Source organism: Patagioenas fasciata, chromosome 29 (assembly GCF_037038585.1).
Source record: "Patagioenas fasciata isolate bPatFas1 chromosome 29, bPatFas1.hap1, whole genome shotgun sequence".
Lineage (NCBI taxonomy): Eukaryota > Metazoa > Chordata > Aves > Columbiformes > Columbidae > Patagioenas > Patagioenas fasciata.
Window position 1 is genome coordinate 5724893 of NC_092548.1, and position 20787 is coordinate 5745679.

Genomic DNA, 20787 nt, shown 5'->3' on the forward strand with positions numbered 1-20787 from the left:
AATGGGGGGAGGGGCGGGGGGGCACCCCCAAAATGCCCCCCCCCCCCCTCCCTCAACCCGTATGGGGGGGGAGTGGCTGAGGGGCTGGTTTGGGGGGGGGGGGGGGAGTTTTTGGTTGAATCTTCATAAAGGGGGGGGCGCCCCTCCCCCCCCCCCCCCAGCACCCCCCTAATGCTGGGGGAGGGGCGGGGGCGCCCCCTCGTGTTTGGGGGGGGGGCACTAAACCCCCCCCCATTTTCTTGGGGACCCCACCCCAAGTTACACCAGGGCCCCCCAAATTTTTGGGGGGGGTATAAGGGCCCCCCCCCCCCATCCCCCACCATGGGGGGGTCTGAAAATTCCTATAAATCAACATCTTTTTAATATAAAAATGGGGGGGGGGGGGGGGGTTCAACCCACCCCCCCCCTTGGCGTCCGTCTGTCCGTCCGGGTCCCCCCCAGCGCCGCTTTGTGGGGGGGGGGTGGTGATTTTTGGGGTGATTTCTCGGTGAATAAATAAAAAGGGGGGGGAGGGGGTCTGTGTCCCCCCCCCGCGTCCCCAAGTGTCCCCCGGTGGGGGGGGTTGGGCTCATCTGGCACTGGGTGACGTCACCTGTAACAATGGGGGGGGAGGGGGGTGTCAGGGGGACCCAGGCGTCCGGGGGTGGCACCTCCCCCCTCCCACCCACCCACCCCCACTGCCTTGGGGACATGGGGGACATGTGGGTGACACTGGGTGGGGGGGGTGTCCCCAACCCCAGATGTCCCCATGTTGTCACATCACTTTGGGGGTTCCCGCACCCTGTCCCCCCCAAAAGGGGCATCCCCAGTGTCCCCAGATGTCCCCTGGTGTCCCCAGGTGTCCCCCCCATGTCCCCCCCATGTCCCCTGTCCCCCTGGTGTCCCCTGTCCCCACATTGTCCCCCAGTCTCCCCACTGTCCCCTGTCCCCCAGTGTCCGCAGTCTCCCCAATGCCCCCATTACCCCCATTGGCCCCATTGCCCCATCACCCCCAATGTCCCCATCACCCCCAATGCCCCCATTAACCCCATTGCCCCCATTGCCCCCAATGTCCCCAATGTCCCCATTACCCCCATCGCCCCCAATGTCCCCAATGACCCCATTGCCCCCATCACCCCCAATGTCCCCAATGCCTCCAAAGTCCCCAATGCCCCCATTACCCCCAATGTTCCCATTGCCCCCATTGCCCCCATTTCTCCCATTGTCCCCACTCCCCCCATTGCCCCCATTACCCCCATTGCCCCCATTACCCCCATTACCCCCAATGCCCCCACTACCCCCAATGTCCCCATTGTCCCCATTGCCCCCATTGTCCCCATTGTCCCCAATGTCCCCATTGCCCCCCATTGCCCCCACTGTCCCCAATGCCTCCAAAGTCCCCAATGTCCCCATCACCCCCAATGCCCCCATTGCCCCCAATGCCCCCATCACCCCCAATGCCCCCAATGCCCCCACTACCCCCAATGCCCCCATCACCCCCAATGCCCCCAATGCCCCCACTACCCCCAATGTCCCCATCACCCCCAATGTCCCCATTGTCCCCAGTGTCCCCACCAGGGTGAAGCCGTCGTAGATCTGCATGAGCTCCTTGGTGCGGTGCTGCTCCAGCACCACCACCATTGCTCCCATTGCCCCCAATGTCCCCAATGCCCCCATTGTCCCCACTGCCCCCATTGTCCCCATCACCCCCATTGCTCCCATTGCCCTCATCGCCCCCAATGCCCCCATCACCCCCAATGCCCCCAATGCCCCCATTGTCCCCAATGCCCCCAATGCCCCCATTACCCCCAATGCCCCCATTGTCCCCATCACCCCCACTGTCCCCACTGTCCCCAGTGTCCCCACCAGGGTGAAGCCGTCGTAGATCTGCATGAGCTCCTCGGTGCGGTACTGCTCCAGCACCACCACCATTGTCCCCATTGTCCCCAATGTCCCCATCACCCCCATCGCCCCCAATGTCCCCATTGTCCCCATTGTCCCCAATGTCCCCAATGCCCCCATTGCCCCCATTGTCCCCAATGTCCCCATCGTCCCAGTGTCCCCACCAGGGTGAAGCCGTCGTAGATCTGCATGAGCTCCTCGGTGCGGTACTGCTCCAGCACCACCACCATTGTCCCCATTGTCCCCAATGTCCCCATCACCCCCATCGCCCCCAATGTCCCCATTGTCCCCATTGTCCCCAATGTCCCCAATGCCCCCATTGCCCCCATTGTCCCCAATGTCCCCATCGTCCCAGTGTCCCCACCAGGGTGAAGCCGTCGTAGATCTGCATGAGCTCCTCGGTGCGGTGCTGCTCCAGCACCACCACCATTGCCCCCATTGTCCCCATTGCCCCCAATGTCCCCATTGCCCCCATCGCCCCCAATGTCCCCATTGTCCCCATCGCCCCCGTGTCCCCACCAGGGTGAAGCCGTCGTAGATCTGCATGAGCTCCTCGGTGCGGTACTGCTCCAGCACCACCACGCCGTGCAGGTGGCCGCTGCGGCGCCGCGCGCAGCCCTCGCAGTGCACCAGGTACGTGTTGCGCCCGCCCGTCTCGCTCGTCACGAACAGGATGTTGAACACCTCCACCTGCGGGGACACGGGGACACGGGGACACGTGGGACACGCGGGGACACGCGGGACACGCAGGGACATGTGGGGACACGTGGGGATGGTGACGCCTCCGCCTGGGGGGACACGGGGGGACAAATGATGCCAAGATCGTGCCAAGGTAACAAGAAGAGCATGGCCAAGGTGCCACCAAGGCCATGGCCAAGACCACACCAAGGTGACACCAAGACCACACCAAGGAGACACCAAGACCATGGCCAAGGTGACACCAAGATCATGGCCAAGGTGACACCAAGTACATGGCCAAGACCACACCAAGGTGACACCAAGTACATGGCCAAGACCATGCCAAGGTGACACCAAGACCATGGCCAAGGTGACACCAAGACCATGGCCAAGGTGACACCAAGATCATGGCCAAGGTGACACCAAGACCACACCAAGGTGACACCAAGACCACGGCCAAGACCACACCAAGGTGACACCAAGACCACACCAAGGTGACACCAAGAGCATGGCCAAGATCATACCAAGGTGACAGCAAGCCCATACCAAGGTGACACCGAGACCATGGCCAAGGTGACACCAAGATCATGGCCAAGGTGACACCAAGACCATGGCCAAGACCACACCAAGGTGACACCAAGACCACACCAAGGTGACACCAAGACCACACCAAGGTGACACCAAGACCATGGCCAAGATAACACCAAGGTGACACCAAGACCATGGCCAAGGTGACACCAAGGTGACACCAAGAGCATGGCCAAGGTGGCATCAAGACCATACCAAGGTGACACCAAGACCACACCAAGGTGACACCAAGACCATACCAAGGTGACACCAAGACCATGGCCAAGACCACACCAAGGTGCCACCAAGACCACACCAAGGTGACACCGAGACCACACCAAGGTGGCACCAAGACCATTACCAAGGTGACACCAAGACCATGGCCAAGATAACACCAAGACCATAGCCAAGGTGACACCAAGACCATGGCCAAGACCACACCAAGGTGACACCAAGACCATGGCCAAGGTGGCACCAAGACCATACCAAGGTGACACCAAGACCATGGCCAAGACCACACCAAGGTGACACCAAGAGCATGGCCAAGGTGGCATCAAGACCATACCAAGGTGACACCAAGACCATGGCCAAGACCACACCAAGGTGACACCAAGACCATTACCAAGGTGACACCAAGACCATGGCCAAGGTGGCATCAAGACCACACCAAGGTGACACCAAGACCATGGCCAAGACCACACCAAGGTGACACCAAGACCACGTCAAGGTGACACCAAGACCATACCAAGGAGACACCAAGACCACAGCAAGGTGACACCAAGTACATGGCCAAGACCATGCCAAGGTGACACCAAGACCATACCAAGGTGACACCAAGACCATGGCCAAGGTGACACCAAGATCATGGCCAAGGTGACACCAAGATCATGGCCAAGGTGACACCAAGATCATGGCCAAGGTGACACCAAGACCACACCAAGGTGACACCAAGACCATGGCCAAGACCACACCAAGGTGACACCAAGACCATACCAAGGTGACACCAAGGCCATGGCCAAGACCACACCAAGGTGACACCAGGAGCATGGCCAAGGTGGCATCAAGACCATGCCAAGGTGACACCAAGGCCATGGCCAAGACCACACCAAGGTGACACCAAGGCCATGGCCAAGATAACACCAAGGTGACACCAAGGCCATGGCCAAGATAACACCAAGGTGACACCAAGGCCATGGCCAAGATAACACCAAGGTGACACCAAGACCACACCAAGGTGACACCAAGACCACACCAAGGTGACACCAAGACCATACCAAGGTGACACCAAGAACATACCAAGGGGCCACCAAGACCATGGCCAAGACCACACCAAGATCACACCAAGACCATGGCCAAAGCCACACCAAGGTGACACCGAGACCACCCCAAGGTGCCACCAAGGCCACCCCAAGGTGCCACCAAGGCCACCCCAAGGTGCCACCAAGGCCGCGCCGCGTTGCACTCACGTCGCACTCGTTGCAGTAGTAGGCCGGCTCGTCCTTCACCCGGCCCTGGTACGCGATCTTCTTGCCGGCGCGGACCAGGCTCTCGCGCTGCACCTGCAGGTGCTTGATGGACTGCAGGAGGCAGTACCTGCGGCGGGGACGGCGCGGTGACAGCGGGTGACAACGGGTGGCACCAGCGGGGCGCCCATGTGGCACCAGCGGGGCGCCCATGTGGCACCAACGGGGCCCCATGTGGCCCTGTTCCCATCATTGTCCCATCCCTGTCCCCACCATGGCCCTGTCCCCACTGTCGTTCCCACCATGGTCCTGTCCCCGTTGTGGTCCCACCCTTGTCCCCATCATGGTCCTGTCCCCACCATTCTCCCATCTCTGTCCCCACTATGTCCCTGTCCCCATCATGGTCCTGTCCCCACCATTGTCCCACCCTTGTCCCCATCATGGCCCTGTCCCCATCATTGTCCCATCCCTGTCCCCATCATGGCCCTGTCCCCATCATTGTCCCACCCTTGTCCCCATCATAGCCCTGTCCCCATCATTGTCCCATCCCTGCCCCCATCATGGTCCTGTCCCCATCATTGTCCCATCCCTGTCCCCATCATGGTCCTGTCCCCACTGTCACTCCCACTGGGTCCCATGTCCCCATCCCCAGTGTCCCCCATGTCCCCAATGTCCCCCGTGTCCCCCATGTCCCCTGTGTCCCCAATGCCCCCAATGTCCCCCATGTCTCCAGTGTCCTCCGTGTTCCTCTGTGTCCCCCGTGTCCCCCATGTCCCCAACGTCCCCCATGTCTCCAGTGTCCTCCGTGTTCCTCTGTGTCCCCCGTGTCCCCCATGTCCCCCGTGTCCCCCATGTCCCCAACGTCCCCCATGTCTCCAGTGTCCTCCGTGTCCCCCGTGTCCCCAGTGCCCCCCGTGTCCCCCATGTCCCCAACGTCCCCGTGTCCCCCTCACTTGATCATGGCGTAGAGGTCGGGGTCGCTGATCTTCACGGTCCGCGCCACGTTCCAGGACACGTGGATCATGGGCACGATGGACTTGACGTTCTTCACCTCGTTCCACTCGTAGCGCTCCAGGGCCAGCTGGTACTGGTAGGCTGGGGGGGACAACGGGGACAGCGGGGACATCAGGGGACAGCGGGGACATCAGGGGACAGCGGGGACATCAGGGACATCAGGGGACAGCAGGGACATCAGGGACATCAGGGGACAGCAGGGACATCAGGGGACATCAGGGGACAGCGGGGACATCAGGGGACAGCGGGGACATCAGGGACATCAGGGGACAGCGGGGACATCAGGGGACAGCGGGGACATCAGGGGACAGCGGGGACATCAGGGACATCAGGGGACAGCGGGGACATCAGGGGACAGCGGGGACATCAGGGGACAGCGGGGACATCAGGGACATCAGGGGACAGCGGGGACATCAGGGGACAGCAGGGACATCAGGGACATCAGGGGACAGCGGGGACATCAGGGACATCAGGGGACAGCGGGGACATCAGGGACATCAGGGGACAGCGGGGACATCAGGGGACAGCAGGGACATCAGGGACATCAGGGGACAGCGGGGACATCAGGGGACAGCGGGGACATCAGGGGACAGCGGGGGTCCCCACTGTGTCCCATGTGTCCCTCCATGTCCTCATGTCCCCCCCATATCCCTCCATGTCCCCCAATGTCCCCACATGCCCCTGTATCCCCATAGCCCCACGTCCCCATGTCCCCCAGTGTCCTTGATGTCCCCACATGCCCCCTGTATCCCCATATCCCCATCCCCATGTCCCCAATGTCCCCACATGCCCCCTGTATCCCCATAGCCCCCCATGTCCCCATCCCCATGTCCCCCAATGTCCCCACAAGCCACTGTATCCCCAAATCCCCCTGCCCCCCTCTCCTCATATTCCCATGTCTCAATGTCCTCATGTCCCCCCATATCTCCCTGTCCCCCAGTGTCCCCCAATGTCCCCACATGTCCCTGTATCCCCATATCCCATGTCCCCCTGTCCCCATAGCCCCCTCTCCCCATATCCCCGTCCCCATATCCCCCCCATGTCCCCATATCCCCCTGTCCTTCAATATCCCCATATCCCCACGTCCCCATATCCCCCCACGTCCCCCCATATCCCCTGTCCCCATATCCCCCCCATGTCCCCCTGTCCCCCAATGTCCCCCCATGCCCCTCTATCCCCATATCCCCCCATGTCCCCATATCCCCCCCCCATCCCCATGTCCCCCTATATGCTCCTGTCCCCATATCCCCCCATGTCCCCCAATGTCCCCCCATGCCCCTCTATCCCCATATCCCCCCATGTCCCCATATCCCCCTGTATCCCCATATCCCCCCCATATCCCCCTGTCCCCCAATGTCCCCCCATGCCCCTCTATCCCCATATCCCCCTCTATCCCCATATCCCCCTCTATCCCCATATCCCCCTGTATCCCCATATCGCCCCATGCCCCCATATCCCCCTGTATCCCCATATCCCCCCCATATCCCCCTGTCCCCCAATGTCCCCCCATGCCCCTCTATCCCCATATCCCCCCATGTCCCCATATCCCCCTCTATCCCCATATCCCCCTGTATCCCCATATCGCCCCATGTCCCCATATCCCCCTCTATCCCCATATCCCCCTGTATCCCCATATCGCCCCATGCCCCCATATCCCCCTGTATCCCCATATCCCCCTCTATCCCCATATCCCCCTGTATCCCCATATCGCCCCATGCCCCCATATCCCCCCGTATCCCCATACCCCCCCGCCCACCCCCATGTCCCCGTCCCCCCCGCTGTCCCCACGTCCCCCCCGCTGTCCCCACGTCCCCCCCGGGTCCCCGCGCCCACCGGTGAGCGGCCCCACGTTCCAGGCGATGTTGTTGCACCAGCCCGTGGCCTGCACCCAGTGCACGGTGCCCGCGTTGATCCACACCAGGTCCCCCGGGCGCTGCACGAACCGGTACACGGGGATGTGCGAGCGGTACAGGTCCTCCAGCACCGGCCACCACGAGCCCGTCAGGTAGTCCACGCCCTGCCTGCGGGAGGGGCGGGGTCACGACACGCCCCGCCCACACCCCCGCCCACGCCCAACCCCCCCACGCCCACCCAAACTCCCCCACAATCCGCCCAATGCACCCGTTGCTTTGCCCACTCTGGCCATGCCCACTGAGCCAAGCCACGCCCACACCCCTTAGCCACACCCCCAAGAATTGGCCCCGCCCACTAGCCACACACCTCCTCCCCCTGCCCCGCCCCCATGCTCACAGTGGCTATGGGGGGGTCTGGGCACGCCCCCTGTGCCAAGCCACGCCCACACCCCTTAGCCACACCCCCAAGAATTGGCCCCGCCCACTAGCTCCACACCCCCTCCCCCTGCCCCGCCCCCATGCTCACAGTGGCTATGGGGGGTCTGGCCACGCCCCCTGTGCCAAGCCACGCCCACACCCCTTAGCCACACCCCCAAGAATTGGCCCCGCCCACTGGCTCCACACCCCCTCCCCATGCTCACAGAGGCTATGGGGGCTCTGGCCACGCCCCCTGTGCCAAGCCACGCCCACACCCCTTAGCCACACCCCTAAGTATTGGCCCCACTCATTGGCTCCACAGCCCTTCCCCAGCCCCACCCTCTCCTTGGCCACGCCCCTCGGAGGCCACACCCCCTCTGACCGCCAACCTGCTCTGCCAGCATCACTCCCCTTGGCCACACCCCCTCCCAGGCCCCGCCCATCGGAGGCCACGCCTCCTCCCATTGGCCACGCCCCCTGTGACCACCAACCTGCTCTGCCAGCATCACTCCCCTTGGCCACACCCCCTCCCAGGCCACACCCCTCCCAGGCCCCGCCTGTTGAAGTCCACGCCTCTTCCCATTGGCCACACCCCCTCTGGTCACGCCCCCTCAGACCACACCCCCTCTGAGCACCAACCGGTTCTCCCAGCATCACTCCCCCGTGGCCACGCCCCCTCCCAGGCCCCGCCCATCGGAGACCACGCCTCCTCCCATTGGCCACACCCCCTCTGACCACCAACCTGCTCTGCCAGCACCACTCCCCCAACTCAAACCTCACCCCCCAACACAACCCCCGCCCTCATCGCAGGCCACACCCACTTCATCCCGGGCCCCGCCCCCTCCGCCGCAGGCCCCGCCCCTCCCGCAGGCCCCGCCCTCACTTGTCGCAGAAGGCGGAGATGGTTTCCCAGTAGTGCTCGTGCACCGCGAACCACTCGCAGTCCCCGGGCCCGATGTTGATGTTCACCGAGCAGAAGTTGTTGTTCTCCTGGTGCCCTGGGGGGGGACGGTGTCACCGTCACCGCGGGGTCACCCCTGGGGTCACCGTCACCCCGGGGTCACCGTCACCCCCCCCCCCCGGGATGGGGACAATCAGTGTTGTCCCCCACAATGTCCCCGGTGTCACCCTCAGTGTCACCCATGGCCAAGGGGGTGGGGATAGTGTGGGGGGGATGTGTGCAGGATGGTGTGGCCCTGTCCCCCATGTGTCCCCATGTGTCCCCATAACCACATATTCCCCTGTCCCCTTGTCCCTCTGTCCCCATGTCCTTCTGTCCCATTATCCCCCTGTCCCCATGTCCCCTGTCCTCATGTCCCCCTATCCCCATATCCCCGTGTCACCCTGTCCCCATGTCCCGCTGTCCCCACGTCCCCTTGTCCCCATATCACCCTGTCCCATTGTCCCCCTGTCCCTATATCCCTGTCCCCATGTTCCACTGACATCCTCATGTCCCCTGTGTCCCCCCCTGTGCTGTCTCCCCCCGATGTCCCCATGTCCCCCCATGTCCCCCCGATGTCCCCAATGTCCCCAACGTCCCCGCTCACCGGGGGTTCTGCTCCCGGGCACCTTCATGTAAAGCTGCACGGTGTTCATGCCCAGGATGGTGTGGCCCTGTCCCCATGTCCTCATGTTCCCCCATTGTCCCCATGTCCCCCCATGTCCCCATGTCCCCCCATTGTCCCCATGTCCCCCCGATGTCCCCAATGTCCCCAACGTCCCTGCTCACCGGGGGTTCTGCTCCCGGGCACCTTCATGTAGAGCTGCACGGTGTTCATGCCCAGGATGGTGTGGCCCTGTCCCCATGTCCCCATGTCCCCCCAATGTCCCCATGTCCCCCCGATGTCCTCAATGTCCCCAACGTCCCCGCTCACCGGGGGTTCTGCTCCCGGGCACCTTCATGTAGAGCTGCACGGTGTTCATGCCCAGGATGGTGTGGCCCTGTCCCCATGTCCTCATGTTCCCCCCTTGCCCCCATGTCCCCCCATGTCCCCATGTCCCCCCAATGTCCCCATGTCCCCCCGATGTCCCCAATGTCCCCAGTGTCCCCGCTCACCAGGGGTTCTGCTCCCGGGCACCTTCATGTAGAGCTGCACGGTGTTCATGCCCAGGATGGTGTGGCCCACGTGGCTCAGCATGTTCCCGGTGGACGACACCCTCATGAACGCCGGCAGCTTCAGCAGCTCCTGCAGCTGCGGCTTCCACCTGGGCGGGGAAAGGGGGCGTGGCCTCAGGGGGGCGGGGCCCGGGTGGGCGTGGCCTCAGGGGGGCGGGGCTTCAGGAGGGTGGTGCCTCAGAGAGACGGTGCCTATGGAGCTGGGGCCTCAGAGAGGTGGGGCCTGAGGGGGGCGTGGCCACAGGGGGCATGGTGGGGGGGCGTGGCCTAAGAGGGGTGTGGCCTCAGAGGGGGCGGGGTCACAGGGGCAGGGCCTCAGGAGTGGTGCAGGGCGGGGGGAGTGGGGTCTCAGGAAGAGGTCAGTGGGTGGGGCCTCAGGGGGGGCGTGGCCTCGGGGGGTGGGGCCTCGGGGGGCGGGGCCTCAAGGGGTGCAGGGTGGGGGGAGTGGGGTCTCAGGAAGGGCTCAGTGGGCGGGGCTTCGGGGGGTGTGGCCTCGGGGGGGTGGGGCCTCGGGGGGCGGGGCCTCAAGGGGTGCAGGGTGGGGGGAGTGGGGTCTCAGGAAGGGCTCAGTGGGCGGGGCTTCGGGGGGTGTGGCCTCGGGGGGGTGGGGCCTCGGGGGGCGGGGCCTCAAGGGGTGCAGGGTGGGGGGAGTGGGGTCTCAGGAAGGGCTCAGTGGGCGGGGCTTCGGGGGGTGTGGCCTCGGGGGGTGGGGCCTCAGGGGGGCGGGGCCTCAAGGGGTGCAGGGTGGGGGGAGTGGGGTCTCAGGAAGGGCTCAGTGGGCGGGGCTTCGGGGGGTGGGGCCTCGGGGGGTGGGGCCTCAGGGGGGCGGGGCCTCAAGGGGTGCAGGGTGGGGGGAGTGGGGTCTCAGGAAGGGCTCAGTGGGAGGGGACTTGGGGGTGGGGCCTCAGGGGGGCGGGGCCCTAGGGGTGGTGGGGGCGTGGCCTAGGGGCAGCAGGGCCTCGGGGGGCGGAGCCTCGAGGTGGTGTGGTTGGGGGGCAGGGCCTTGGGAGGGGCTCAGTGGGTGGGGCCGCAGTGGGCGGGGCTTCAGGGGCCTCTGACCTCAGGGTGCCCCCCCCCGGCCCCCAAACTCAGGTGACCCCCCCGACCCCTGGGTGCCCCTCCCCCACCCTTGGGTGCCCCTCCCCCACCTTGGGTGCCCCTCCCCCACCTCTTGGCGTCCGACAGGTCGATGTTGGTCCCAAACTTGATGATCTGGTGACATTTCTGGTCGGGGTTGCTGGGGGGGGGGGAGGGGACACACATCAGTGGGGTCACGGGGGGACAGGGGACACCGGGGGGGGTCACATCCCCCACACCCCATCCCCCCATTCCCCCAAGGGACACCCCAGGGCTCTGGGGACATCCCAGTGAAACTGGGACCTCTGGGGACACCAGGGACCCCCCCAGTGACACAGGGACCCCTGGGGACACATGGACCCCCCAGGTGACACTGGGACCCCCCAGGTGACACAGGGACCCTTAGGGACACATGAACCCCCCAGGTGACACAGGGACCCCCAGGTGACACAGGGACCCCCCCAGTGACACAGGGACCCCTAGGGACACATGGACCCCCCAATGACACAAAGACCCCCCAGTGACACCCCAGGTGACACAGGGACCCTTAGGGACACAGGGACCCCCCAGGTGACACAGGGACCCCCCCAGTGACACAGGGACCCCTGGGGACACAGGGACCCCCCAATGACACAGGGACCCCCCCAGTGACACCCCAGGTGACACAGGGACCCTTAGGGACACAGGGACCCCCCAGTGACACAGGGACCCCCCAGGTGACACAGGAGGGGCCAGGGTGGCCGTACCTGGGGGGGGGGTCGGTGGTGCTGTCGGGTTCGTCCCCCTCGTCGTCCTCGCTGTCCTTGTCCTCCTGTGGGGACGTCACCGCAGGGCGTGAGGGACACCAGGGGACACCAGGGGACACCAGGGGACATGAGGGGACACCAGGGGACACCAGGGGACATGAGGGGACACCAGGGGACACCAGGGGACATGAGACACCGAGACACCTTCACCAGGACAGGAAGGGACGTTCATGTCCCGCCCCCTCCTCCCACTGTCCCCAAGTGTCCCATGTCCCTCCATGTGTCCCCATGTCCCCAAGTGTCCCCATGTCCCCCCCAGTGACCATCAGGGCCTCCTGGAAGGAGAACGCCTGGTACTGGGTGTACTGGGCCATACTGGTGCCAGCCCTGCCACCATGTCCCCATGTGTCCCCATGTCCCATCACCTCCCCACGTGTCCCTACATGTCCCTACGTGTCCCCATGTGTCCCTACATGTCCCTATGTGTCCCCACATGTCCCCATGTATCCCTATGTGTCCCCATGTGTCCCCACATCCTCCATGTGTCCCATCACCTTCTCATGTGTCCCACATGTCCCCATGTGTCCCTACATGTCCCTAAGTGTCCCCCCATGTCCCCATGTCCCATCACCTCCCCACACGTCCCTACATGTCCCTATGTGTCCCTACATGTCCCTATGTGTCCCCACATGTCCCCATGTATCCCTACGTGTCCCCATGTGTCCCCACATCCTCCATGTGTCCCTATATGTCCCCATGTGTCCCATCACCTTCCCATGTGCCACTACATGTCCCCATGTGTCCCTACATGTCCCTAAGTGTCCCCCCATGTCCCCAAGTGTCCCCATGTCCCCCACAGTGACCATCAGGGCCTCCTGGAAGGGGGAGGTCTGGTACTGGGCGTACTTGGCTATGGTGGTGCCAGCCCTGCCACCATGTCCCCATGTGTCCCCATGTCCCATCACCTCCCCACGTGTCCCCACGTGTCCCCAGGTGTCCCTATGTGTCCCCACTGACCTGCAGGGCCTTCTGGAAGGAGGAGGCCTGGTACTGGGTGTACTGGGTCATACTGGTGCCAGCCCAGCTGCTGTGTCCCATCACCTCCCCCCGTGTCCCCACGTGTCCCCAGGTGTCCCCAGGTGTCCCTGTGTGTCCCCACTGACCTGCAGGGCCTCCTGGAAGGAGGAGGCCTGGTACTGGGCGTACTTGGCAATGGTGGTGCCAGCCCTGCCACCATGTCCCCATGATGTGTCCCCATGTCCCATCACCTCCCCACGTGTCCCCAGGTGTCCCCAGGTGTCCCTGTGTGTCCCCACTGACCTGCAGGGCCTCCTGGAAGGAGGAGGCCTGGTACTGGGCGTACTTGGCGATGGTGGTGCCAGCCCTGCCACCATGTCCCCATGATGTGTCCCCATGTCCCATCACCTCCCCACGTGTCCCCAGGTGTCCCCAGGTGTCCCTGTGTGTCCCCACTGACCTGCAGGGCCTCCTGGAAGGAGGAGGCCTGGTACTGGGCGTACTTGGCGATGGTGGTGTGCGAGCGGCTGCTGGCGCAGGGCCACACTTGCCGGGTGCCGGAGAGGTCCCAGTTCTGGTCCGACGGCTGCTGGACCTGCGTGCGAACCTCGACCGCGTGCTCGCCGCTCGCCTCCACCAGCGTCTTGGTGCTGAACAGGCCCAGGTCTGCGGGAAACGGGGGGGCACAATGTGGGGGGGTCCCCAAGGGGGTCCCCAAGGGGACAGGGGGGGTCCCATGGGGACAGGAGGGTCCTATGGGGACCAGAAGAGCGATGGGGACATTGGGCTCCAGCAGCGATTTGGTGCTGAACAGGCCCAGGTCTGCGGCGGGACATCAAATGGGGGGGGGCACAATGTGGGGGGGTCCCCAAGGGGGTCCTCAAGGGGACAGGGAGGGTCCCATGAGGATAAAGGGGCTCCCATGGGGACAGGGATGGGCATGGGGACATTGGGCTCCAGCAGCATTTTGGTGCTGAACAGGCCCAGGTCTGCGGGAAATGGGGGGGCACAATGGGGGGGGGGTCCCCAAGGGGGTCCCCAAGGGGACAGGGGAGGTCCCATGGGGACAGGGGGGGTCCTAAGGGGACCAGAAGAGCAATGGGGACATTGGGCTCCAGCAGCATTTTGGTGCTGAACAGGCCCAGGTCTGTGGGAAATGGGGCGGTCACAATGTGGGGGGGTCCCCAAGGGGGTCCCCAAGGGGACAGGGGAGGTCCCATGGGGACAGGGTGGGCCCTATGGGGACCAGAAGAGCAATGGGGACATTGGGCTCCAGCAGCGATTTGGTGCTGAACAGGCCCAGGTCTGTGGGAAACGGGGGGGTCACAATGTGGGGGGGTCCCCAAGGGGGTCCCCAAGGGGACAGGGGGGGTCCCATGGGGACAGGGAGGGTCCCAAGGGGTCCCATGGGGACAGGGCTGGGGACACGAGGCTCCAGCAGCATCTTGGTGTCCTGGATGATGCTGATGGGGTGGGGGGGGAACCCCCTTTGGGGGGCTCCCCTATTTTTTGGGGGGTCCCACGTGAGCGGGAGGAGGATCCCCCATTGCGGGGGGGTCTCCCCTTTGTGGGGGTGCCCCCATATTTTGGGGGGTGTCCCCATTTTTGGGGGGTGTCCCTGTTTTACATGGGTGTCCCCATTTTTGGCAGGGGGTACTCAAGGAGCCAGCCAAGCCCTGGATGATGCTGATGGGGGGGGGGACCCTCTTTGGGGGGCTCCCCTATTTTTTGGGGGGGTCCCACGTGACTGGGGGGGGGATCCCCCATTGCGGGGGGGTCTCCCCTTTGTGGGGGTGCCCCCATATTTTGGGGGGGTCACTCACTGAGGCGCAGGGAGCCGGCGAGGCCCCGGATGACGGTGATGGGGTTGCGGGGGTCGGTGCAGAACTGGAGCAGCACGGGGGAGAAGGCGTCGCGCTTGCTTTCCAGCTGGGGGAGGAAACAGCCAATCAGAGCGCGGCACCGCCCCCGCCCGCCAATCACCGAGCGGCAGCTCCGCACGCCGGCCAATGGGAGCGCAGCGCCCCGCCTACCGGGGAGGGAAACCGGAAAAAGGGCGGAGGCGAACCCGGAAGAGCCCGCCCCGTGCTGCCCGCGGGCCAATCAGAGGTGGGGTTGGGTTTGTGGGCCAATCAGCACAGGGAGAGCCGGGGGAGGGGAATATCCCCGCCCACCAGCCTATCAGGACTGGGATGCAATGACACGCCAGCCAATCAGGACTGAGCTATGCTGGCTTGCCCAGCCAATCAGCACGGGGATTGTTTGGCCTGCTGGCCAATCAGCATTCAGGATCACCCAGGAGCCAATCAGAAGAGGGATGCTTTGGGGAATTCCCCCCCCACCCCTACCTCCACCTAACAGCCAATCAGGAGAGAGGATGCCCTGTGACCCCACCCAGTGGGCCAATCAGAGGGGAAGACCCCACCAGCGGACCAATCAGCAGGAGGGGGATCCCACCAGTGGGCCAATCAGAAGAGAGGGATCCTATAGCCAACCAATCAGGGGGAAGGACGCCCCAAACTCCCTCCTGCGGGCCAATCAGCAGGCGCACAACCCGGTCCTCGGGCCAATCAGCCGCGGGCGGATCCGGCAGCGGGCCAATGGGGCGGCAGGGGGTGCGGCGGGCGGCCAATGGGGACTCACGTAGATGCTGGGGGTGGGCGGGTTGAGCTTCTCGCGCGGCAGCGGCTCCTGAGACCCCATTGGTGGCTTCACCGACTGCGCTGGGGACAGGTAGGACACGCGGAGGGGACCCGAGAGCCGCGCCTGCCTGGGGACACAGGGGACAGTGGGACGGGGGCACGGGGCAGGGGGACGGGGGGGGATACGGGGACAGGGGGGGTATGGGGACAGGACTTGGGGTCACTGGGGGCTTTAGGACCCTGGGGGTCATAGGGGGGGCTCTAGGACCTGGGGGTCACTCGGGGTCACTGGAGGGGTTTTAGGACCCTGGGGGTCACTTGGGGTCACTGGTGGACTTTAGGACCCTGGGGATCACTGGGGGGGCTTCAGGACCCTGGGGGTCACCTGGGGTTACTGGGGGGACTTTAGGACCCTGGGGGTCACTCGGGATCACTGGGGGGGGTTTAGGACCCTGGGGATCACTGGGGGGGGGGTTAGGACCCTGGGGGTCACTTGGGGTCACTGGTGGACTTTAGGACTCTGGGGATCACTGGGGGGGCTTTAGGACCCTGGGGGTCACTCGGGATCACTGTGAGGGGGTTTAGGACCCTGGGGATCACTGGTGGGGGGTTTAGGACCCTGGGGGTCACCTGGGGTCACTGGGAGGGACTTTAGGACCCTGGGGGTCACCTGGGGTCACTGGGGGGACTTTAGGACCCTGGGGGTCACCTGGGGTCACTGGGAGGGACTTTAGGACCCTGGGGGTCACTCCAGGTTACTGGGACAGGGGGATATGGGGACAAGGGGACAGGGGGACATGGGGGGACATGGGGACAGGGGGGGACACGGGGACCCCCCCCGCTCACCTGCTGGCCCTCACCACCTCCGCCGCGCTGTGCCGGATCGTCAGCTGCGCCAGGGGGGGTCCCCGCGTTTCCCCTCCCCCCTCATCCGCTGCGTCCCCTCCCCCATCCCTTGCGGGGGGTGGGGGGTTGGGGGGGGGGTGGGCGGGGCCTCCTGCGGCCCCTCCCCCGCCGCTCTCCACTTTAATCAAGCGGATCTTGAGCTCTTTGGGGGGCCCCTCCCCCCCCAGCGCCCGCAGCTTGAGCAAATCGGCCGAGCTCACCAAAGGGGGGGGGGGCGGATTTGGGGGGGGCCCCCCCCCTTTTATGGTGGGGGCGGGGGGGGGGAGGGGAAGGGGCCCCCCCCCCACCCCCACCCCCTCCCCCGCCGCCTTTTTCCCGCATTTCGGGGCTTTGCAAATCCAAAGTGGCCAAAACTTGGCGGTTCCGTTGCTCTTTGCGGCGGGGGGGGAGGGGAGGGGGGGGGTTGGGCACCCCCATTTTGGGGCGGGGGGAGGGTTTGCGGTGACGTCGCGCCCCCCCCGTTTTGGGATGGGGGGGGGCGGGGCGGGCCAGGCTCTCGCAGGCTCGGCTGATTTGCTCCAGCGCCTCCGATTCCGTACGGGGGGGGGGTGGGGGGTTGGGGACCCCCCCTGGGGTGGGGGGAGGGGGGGGGGGTGGGGGAGGGGGGGCCCAGGGTGCTGAGGTAGCGAGTTGGGGGGTGGGGGAGGGGGGGGTTTTTTGCTCGGGGGGGGGTGGGGGAGGGGGGGGCGCGGGGAAGTTTTTGTAGAAAGGGGGGGTTTTGGGGTCCTCGCGTTTGCCAAAGGGGTAAAGGCGGGGGGGGTCCGGGGGGGGGTCGGGGGATGGGGGGAGGGGCGCCCCGAATGGGGGAGGGGCCTTGGGGCGAGCGAGGGGGGGGGGGCTGGGGAGGAGAGGAGGAGGAGGAGGAGGGGGGGGGGGAGGGGAGGGGGTGGTGGGAGGGGGAGGGGGGGGCAGGAGGGTGCCCCCCGATTCCGCCCCCGCCCCCGGCGCTGCCCCCCCCTCCTCCTCCTGCCGGATGGACTCGTCCAGCATGCGCATGATGGTGGCCAAACCGTCCGGGAGGATCTTGGCGAATTCGGGGGGCTCCTCGAACTGATCGTCCAAGGGGGGGGCCCCGAAATCGAAAAGGTGGGGGGAGGGGGGTGCCCCTCCCCCTCCTCCCCCTCCTCCCCCTCCTCCTCCCCCACCCCCTCCCGCCGGGGTGGGGGGGGTGGTGCTGGGGGGGGGGGGAGGAGGGGAGGGGATGGGGGGGGTGGGGGGGGAGGTTCCTGAGGTGGCCAAGGGGGGGGGTGGGGAGGGGTTGGGGACATGGGGGGGGGTCCCCAGCCAAAAGTCGTGAGGGGGGGGGGAGGGGGGAGGGGGGTGATCGCCCCCCCCCTCCCCCTCCCCCTCCCCCTCTTGCTCTTTGGGGGTGGGGGGGAAGGGGCAGCAAAAAGTGGGGGGGGGTGGTGGGGGAGGGGAGGGGGGGCGCGTTGTGCCCCTCCCCCCCGCCGTGCTGGTGTTGGAGGGGGGGGGGGTCGGGAAGGACCCCCCCAAAGGGGGATGGGGGGCGGGGGGGGGAGGGGCGGGTGCCCCGAACAGGAGATCGGCCAAGGGGTCCCCTCCCCCACCCCCACCCCCCGCCGCCTCCTTCAGCCAGGGGGGGAGGGGCGGGGGGGGGCAGCAGGGGGGGGTGGGGGTGGGGGTGGGGACCCCCCCCAAGCCCGGGGGGGGCTCCGGGGGTTGGTGGCGCTCGGGAGCCTGTGGGGACATTTGGGGAGGGGGAGGGGGGGTCACATCGGTCACCCCTCCCCCCATGCCCCGCCCCTCCCCCCCAGGTTTGTGTCCCACCCCCCCCCATGGCCCCATGACCCCCCATGACCCCCAATGTCCCTCTGTCCCCCCCATATCCCCCTGTCCCCCTCAATGTCCCCAATGTCCCCATATCCCCCTGTCCCCCCATATTCCATGTCCTGTGTCCCCATGTCCGCATATCCCCACGTCCCCCTGTCCCCATGTCCCCCCCGTCCCCCCATATCCCCATGTCCCCCCCTGTCCCCCTGTCCCCCTGTCCCATATCCCCCCAATGTCCCCAACCCCCCCAACCTCCCCAATGTCCCCTCGTCCCCAGGCGCGGCTCCTGGTCCCCCCCCCAGCGCTGTCCCCACCACCGCCCCCTGGTGTCCCCACTGTCCCCATATCCCCCTGTCCCCCTGTCCCCACGTCCTCTCATGTCTCCCCATGTCCCCCCATATCCCCATATCCCCCCATGTCCCCCCCTGTCCCCATGTCCCCATATCCCCCTGTCTCCCCATATTCCCCCATGTCCCCATGTCCCCCCATATGCCCCCATATCCCCCCATGTCCCCCCCTGTCCCCATGTCCCCCCATGCCTCCCCATATCCCCCTGTCTCCCCATATCCCCCCCTGTCTCCCCATGTCCCCCCCCGTCCCCATGTCCCCATATCCCCCCATGTCCCCCCCATGTCCCCCTGTCCCCATATCCCCCCCTGTCCCCATATCCCCCCATGTCCCCATATCCCCCCCCATGTCCCCATGTCCCCCCCTGTCCCCACTCACCGCGCGGGGGCCGCTCCCCCCCCGGGCCAGGCTGCTGGTGCTGGGGGGCCGGGGGGGGCCCCGGGGGGGCCCGTAAGGCACGCGGGCGGTGGCTGCTGGTGACAGGCCGGGGGGGGCCCCGCTGTCCCTAAGGTCACTTCCGAGGGGGGCGGGGCGGGGGGCAGGGGCGGCGAAAGGGGGAGCCCCCAGGGGGCGCTGCTCCTGGGGGGGACACGGGGACACGGGTCAGCGGGGGGACGGGGGACATGGGGGGAGATGGGGATGTGGGGGGACAGGGGGACATGGGGGGATGTGGGGGGACAGGGGGACATGGGGGGATGTGGGGATGTGGGGACAGGGGGAGACAGGGGGATATGAGGGGACAAGGGGACATGGGGACAGGGGGACATGGGGGGACGGGGGGGACAGGGGGGATATGAGGGGACAGGGGGGGACATGGGGATATGGGAGGACGGGGGGGACATGGGGGGACAGGGGGACATGGGGGGACATGGGGGACAGGGGGATATGGGGGGACAGGGGGACAGGGGGGGACAGGGGGGGACATGGGCATATGGGAGGACGGGGGGGACATGGGGACAGGGGGGGACAGGGGGGGACAGGGGTATATGGGGGGACAGGGGGGGACATGGGGATATGGGAGGACGGGGGGGACATGGGGACAGGGGGGACATGGGGGGACATGCGGGTATGGGGATATGGGGACATGGGGGGACAAGGGGGCCATGGGGATATGGGGACAGGGGGATACGGGGACATGGGGGACAGGGGGGGACATGAGGGGACCCATATCCCATGAGGGGACAGGGGACGACAGGGGACAACATGGGGACATGGGGGGACATGGGGGGACATGGGGGGACATGGGGACAGGGGGTACAAGGGGGGACATGCGGGTACCTGGGGGGACACAGGGGGACATGGGGGGACACGGGGGGGACACGGGGGGCCATGGGGGGACACCGGGTGACACCAGGGGACATGCGGTGACAGGGGGGGACACGGGGTCCGTCTGTCCCACCTGTCTGTCCGGGGGGGCCGCCAGGCGGGGTTGGGGTGTCCAGGTGTCCCCGGGGAGGGGCGGCCACAGCGCTGGGGACAGCGGGAACGGGGGGGGCCCGGCCTGGGGAGGGGACAACGGGGACACTGGGGACACCCCCAAGGACCCCCCTGTTTTGCCCCACCACCCCATTTAGTACCCCCCAAGACCCCCCCCATTGCCCCCCCCACCCCATTTAGTGCCCCCCCCATTGTCCCCCCCCATTTAGGGCCCCCCCAGACCCCCCTCACCCCATTTAGTGGCCCCCAGACCCCCCCCCATTGTCCCCCCCATTTAGGGCCCCCCAGACCCCCCCAATGCCCCCATTGCCCCCCACCCCATTTAGTGCCCCCCCCAGACCCCCCCACCCCATTTAGTGCCCCCCAGACCCCCCCATTGCCCCCCCACCCCATTTAGTGCCCCCCATTGCCCCCTTCATCCCATTTAGTGCCCCCCCCAAGACCCCCCCAATGCCTCCCCAGACCCCCCACCCCATTTAGTGCCCCCCAGACCCCCCCAGTGCCCCCTCAGACCCCCCCCGGACCCCCCCCATTGCCCCCCCCCCATTTCCGGCCCCTCCCCCACCTGCTGGGGGCTGCGGCTGCGCCGGCGCTTGCGGGGGTTGGGCGGCTCGGTTGGGGGGGGAGGGGGCGGGGGGGCCGGGGGGGGCTCGGGGAGCCCCCCCCTTTTCAGCTGCGCCCCCCGCTGCACTGACACGCTCCGCTGGGGGAGGGGCGCGGGGTCACGCGGGGCCACGCGGGGTCACGCGGGGTCACACGGGGTCACGCGGGGTCACAGGCACCCCCATCCCCAGTGTCCCCAATATCCCCCTCCCCAGTGCTCCCAGTGTCCCC

General features: G+C 66.4%; 1 protein-coding gene across 1 annotated transcript in view; it reads right to left on the reverse strand.

The window, feature by feature from the left end:
* Positions 1 to 490: 490 nt before the first annotated feature.
* Positions 491 to 20787, reverse strand: part of KDM6B (lysine demethylase 6B) — a 33769-nt gene continuing 13472 nt past the window's right edge. Inside the window, 17 exon segments of the mRNA XM_071800236.1 lie at positions 491 to 592; positions 2401 to 2571; positions 4593 to 4719; positions 5543 to 5684; positions 7437 to 7624; positions 8757 to 8871; positions 9930 to 10078; positions 11158 to 11226; positions 11813 to 11877; positions 13290 to 13495; positions 14653 to 14758; positions 15473 to 15599; positions 16318 to 16647; positions 16649 to 18075; positions 18895 to 19095; positions 19916 to 20017; positions 20519 to 20656. Coding sequence (XP_071656337.1) covers positions 569 to 592; positions 2401 to 2571; positions 4593 to 4719; positions 5543 to 5684; positions 7437 to 7624; positions 8757 to 8871; positions 9930 to 10078; positions 11158 to 11226; positions 11813 to 11877; positions 13290 to 13495; positions 14653 to 14758; positions 15473 to 15599; positions 16318 to 16647; positions 16649 to 18075; positions 18895 to 19095; positions 19916 to 20017; positions 20519 to 20656 — 3687 coding nt within the window. The 3' untranslated portion in view covers positions 491 to 568.